General features: G+C 41.2%; 1 protein-coding gene across 1 annotated transcript in view; it reads left to right on the top strand.

Moving 5' to 3' along the window:
• Window positions 1-4,913, top strand: part of LOC121364112 (arrestin domain-containing protein 3-like) — a 13,462-nt gene extending 8,549 nt beyond the window's left edge. The window contains exon 3 of the mRNA XM_041487107.1: window positions 400-4,913. Coding sequence (XP_041343041.1) covers window positions 400-610 — 211 coding nt within the window. The 3' untranslated portion in view covers window positions 611-4,913. The remainder of the gene's footprint in view (window positions 1-399) is intronic.
• Window positions 4,914-5,140: the final 227 nt, after the last annotated feature.

The following is a 5,140-nucleotide window of genomic DNA, read 5'->3' as shown; positions in this document are numbered from 1 at the left end:
GCGAGGGCGTTTCCTCCCCCCCCCCCCCCCCCCCCCACGTCCCCCAGTGCACAGCAATCAATCGTCCGACTCCTAGAGAGCAAGAGATAGCTAGAAGCTGCACCCAACCCCTTCCATCAGCCCAAATCTCGTGATATTTCTGCCCTTTCCAGGAGAATGCCCCCTCAGCTAGAATAGTAAAGCTAGCTGCACTCCTCCCCCTTCTCTGTGGTTACTTCTTTTGTTTCTCTTAAGTACCGGTCGTTATTGTTTCTTAGCAACAAAATGGGAGAAAATTCCCTAAGAGAAAGAAACAAAAGGAAAAATCCTAAACCCCAACAACATACTAATTCCAAATCTGATCAATTGCACTGGAATGAGAGAAAAACTTTACTCAATTTTAACCTTTGTCCTGCACAGACCACTTGCTACCTCATTCGAAGGCAGACACGGCAGTGTGCGGTATTGGGTGAAAGCTGAATTGCATAGGCCTTGGCTTCTACCAGCAAAATTAAAGAAGGAATTTACAGTCTTTGAACATATAGATATCAACACTCCTTCGTTACTGGTAAGAACTGACAGAACTACTCATTCCTTTTCTGGCATAAAAATAATGAAGTATAATAACTGAAACAATGTCAGCATGTAACTTTACCCATTATTTATTTGCTAGTTTAAGTACAGCTCTTAAGTATTATATCAGTTTAACAACTTTTTAACTGCTGGTATTTTGAAGGCTAAGTTATCCTGTACTTGGAGTTGCTTGATCTTTACAAGATGTAAAATGCATTTGTCGGTCTAAACTGATATTACCAACTTGTATGAAATAAATAAATGGGGCAGGAGATCTTTCTCCTTTTTAATGCCTTTATTAAAAAGAATCAGCTCAGGTGGGGAGAAATTGACGGGTCGCGCCCACGCCGCCGCTGCTCCCAGGAGTGGCACGGCGGAGGAAGATGATGCAGCTGTGTCCGCTGGTCTGCAGGCAGAGCAGGGGCTTCCGTCCTCACAGGAGATTAGGAGATTCCGCCTTTTCAGTCTAACATTTCAGGTCCTCTCTCTAGTTAACGTCTTTTTAGGTTAGGGTGAGAAGTAAAAAGGATCTTAGCAGATACTGGATTAAGTTCCTCATCTTTAGACATCACTTAGGTCTCTTAATTCTATGTTGGCTCATTGTTTTTAGGGTTTTTTCCCTGGAAAATTACAAAATTGGTGAAATGCATTCTCATCTGCATACTAGTTCTGATGTCACTCCCCTGGCCCTGCTACCTGTGGGGTCTGGTGTCACTCCCTGGCAAGCATCAGGGGGACAATGGCTAATCACCAACCATTAACAGGTAATTGAAAAAGAACTCTCAACAACAGGTGGCTGCAATGTGAAGCTAACTTCACAGCAACTGGTTTAACTTGTTTTAACTCTGCAACCTTAAAAAAAATAGATAACTTTTTACTCATAACAGTCCCCCCTCTTTTTCTTTGATCAGGCTTAAGCTTTCATCAACTTGCAATTTTTGGCTCATTATTAACATAGAATTTCTTATATCTTTTGTATTGATTATAAATTTCCTGAGCACTTTGGTGATCATATTTACTCAACTTCATTACTTTTTTTGGTTTTTTCAGGTTAATTTCTTTAGAGATCCTTAGGTTATTCTGTACAGCAGATGTCACTATTTTAATTAAGCAGGGAAATAAGGACAAACTAACAAGTGTACACACAGTGAAGAAGGTTATAGTTTTCTAACTTTTTTTGAAAGTCCATAGATTATCCCACCAACTGGAATCAAGTACAGGAGTTCTTTCTTGATTTCTTACATATGCTAATTTTCTTATTTCATTGAAGATGTTTCTAATGACTGCGACAATTAATTTGATTTGATAAATTACTGTTTTGGTTTGGGCGAGTTGGTCATTAATATGATTAAGAGCTAATGCGGTCTGATTAGATATTATCTCTAATACTGCTTGTAGCTTCATAATTTTGTTTAATATATATCGCTTCTTCCGTTTGGTTTTTCTTAAATCATCGTATATAGGAACTCTTAAACTTGATCCAGATTCTTTGGATAATATAAAGACAGCTTGTTTTATAATTGTAATGATGCAACTGCCAGACCAGTCTCTTGGCAATTTAGTGGATGTTGTGGTACCATTGATCCAAAACAGGTGTTTAGGGGTCTCCCAAAATATATTAGTTTTTGTTGTGCCCTCCCAATATTTAGAAATATCTTTTCCTTTGACCAGATTTACCAGGCTTACTTCAGTAGCATCACGTTCAAAGCACCACCAGGCCTCTCCTACAGGGTACTCTCCCAGGACTCGTTGCCTAAAGGTGGCGGTGTTCTGGGCTATCCAATATATTTTCTCATTCCCTTGATAAAGGATCAATTGGGAGAGGTTAACACAATTACAGTTTAAATTGGTGTGGACTCTCAACAAGGAACTTACTTCTTGCTCCCAGAGGGGTTGGTAGCACTCACTGCATGGCTCTCTTGGGCTCTCCAGAGCACCACCAGCAATTAGAGCTATTACTACTACCCTTCCCAAGAGTCCGGTATGGGTCATCTTGCACAGCCTGCCCACCCGGCCTTGCCTCTTGGGGATTTTACTAAGAAGAAGTTTCCAAGCTCTTTAGAGTCTCTTGCTTCTCTGGTTAAACCTCTCTTGATCTGTCCTTACTAATTTGGTCTCTCTTAGGGGAGCACTCTGCAGAAGATTAACCTGGAGTCTTTGCTACTAAGTTGGGAGGACTTAACCAGAATTACTTATTAACAATTTTTAACTTTACAAATTTCTTAAAACACTTTAAGACATTTTATGCTTTTCTTATGCAGTTCAGTCTTTCTGACTCTTCTTTTTCAATGTCAACTTTAAGTCATTTGGTCCTTTTATAATAGTATACTCAGCTGAATTAACTCCTGGTGTGGTTGAATCCTGTCTTGAGTTAGGGGGTGAGAGTGGTGTGGAATCTGGTCCAATACCAGAGTGGGACACTGACGAATCCTGTCCAATGCTCGGGGGTGGGACTGGTCCTTTAATTCTCGTGATGTGGGTCCAACCCTTTTCTCTGGTCCTCACAGCAGAATTAGCGATGACGAGTACCTGAAAGGGGCCTTCAAATTTAGGCATCAATGGTCTACTATTCCAGGATTTTATCAAAACCCAATCTCCTGGGTTAATGTCATGTGCTGTTGTGTCAAGAGGGGAGGTTTGGGGAAGGTATCCTTTTTTTCTAAGTCCTTCTAGGGTTCTTCTAATGACTTCTAAATATTTTCTGGTAGCTTCTTCTCCTTCCAAATAGTCTCCTGTGCTATAGGGTGTTAACAAGAATGGTAGTCCAAACATCATTTCATAGGGTGAAATCCCTATATCAGACCGGAGTCTTGTTCTGATGCGCAAGAGCGCTAAGGGCAAACACTTTAGCCAATCCATTTTTGTTTCTTCGATCAATTTAGTCAATACATTTTTGAGAGTTTTGTTCATCCGCTCCACCCTCTCAGAACTCTGGGGGTGCCACGGAGTATGTAATCTCCATTTTATTCTTAAAGCTTCAATTATGTTTTGCAATGTTTGGGCCACAAAATGTGGACCTCGGTCTGAGTCTATGGTATTCACCATTCTTTTCTGGTTCACTTTTTGGCAAATTAAACACTCTTTTGTAATTGCTTTTGCTAGGTCATATACACTTATGCACAGGTTATTTCTTAGGAAATAATCACATAGTCTTTGGACTCCCCAGTGGGTAATTTATGTAGTTCTGTTACCACTGTCCGAGCAAGTGCTTTGTTTAAAAACACTTGTCCGCCTGATGTTAACCACTCTCCCTGTTGCCCTTGGTGTAACTTTAAATCACTAAATATGGGTTTTTCTCTTTCCCCCTCCTCAGGTGTGGTTTTTGCTTTAAAAACTTTTACTGGATCTCTTGGCTTCTAAAGTGCTTCCTTTGCTATCTTGATCAGCTAACAAAGGTCTCACAACTTTCGGTTGAACAGTTTGGGGGTCCAGTTTCTCCACAGTAATAGCAGCACCTTTCGCTCAAAGGGGTTTGAGGCCTCTCCATTCCTTCTGCACCTGACAGTATTGGCCTATCCTTGCTTGCTCCTGGTGGTGGACCCCCGCACTCTTTTGTTACCTTGGACTGTGGGAAAGAGTTGTTTGCCCCCACACTTTCTCTAGCTATAGCGACCATGATCCTAGCTTTGGCCTTTGCTTTTTCTTCTTCTCTTCTTAAATACACTTTCAATGCGTCCCTCAATAACTCATTAATGTCCTTCTTTGGCCAATCTTCAATCTTTTCTAGTTTTCTCCGTATATCAGGCTAAGATTTAGTAACAAATTGGACTTTTAGTAGCACTTCACCCTCTTTGGTGTTTGGGTCTATTCTGGAATACAACTGGAAGTTCTTCTTTAGGCGATTAAGCCAAGTAGCAGGAGTTTCATCCTTCTCTTGTGCACTCTCGGATGCCAATTTTGTATTAGTTCCTTTGGGAATTGATTCTCTGATCCCCCGAATTATCAAAGACCTGTACTCTATCATGGCTTTCCTCCCTTCCTCCTGATTAGGGTTCCAATTAGGCTCCGCTAGTGGCAATTTGTCTTCACCTGACGGCACTTGGGATCCTGGACGGTTATCCTTTTCCCAAATTCTTATGCTAGCAGCTCTAATCATTCGGAACTCTTCTGGGGAAAATAATATATTTAGAATGGAATTCATCTCTCCCCAAGTGTAGATATTTGGACCTAAGAACTGATCCACTTGGTTGGCAATGCCTACAGGATCTTCAACTAAATTCCCTAACTCCTTCTTGAATCCTCTCACCTCAGAAGCAGTTAGAGGAGCATTCACAAAACCAACACCTCCCGCTACTCCTCCCATAGGAACTTCTCTAAGGGGAAAAAGTCTCTCTACTTTGGAGGTCCTGGATCGTGTACTGCATTATAAGGTGGAGGGGCATCAGGAGGCAAGTAGTCTAGGGGGTCCCACCTTTTACTAATCTCTTCAACATCTCCTCTTTCATTCTTTCTTGCTCTGCACTTTACAAATTCACACTCCTTCATCTTTGATAGCATTCAACCAACAAGCTACATATAACAATTGCTCGGGATCAGTATCTTTTCGAGTTGTCAGATAGTGACTCAGCTGTTGACACATCCACTTGTC

Source organism: Pyrgilauda ruficollis, unplaced genomic scaffold, assembly GCF_017590135.1.
Source record: "Pyrgilauda ruficollis isolate IOZ18807 unplaced genomic scaffold, ASM1759013v1 scaffold791, whole genome shotgun sequence".
Classification (NCBI taxonomy): Eukaryota; Metazoa; Chordata; class Aves; order Passeriformes; family Passeridae; genus Pyrgilauda; species Pyrgilauda ruficollis.
Note: the sequence above shows the minus strand (reverse complement) of the source record. Positions and strands in the feature narration are given on the sequence as shown.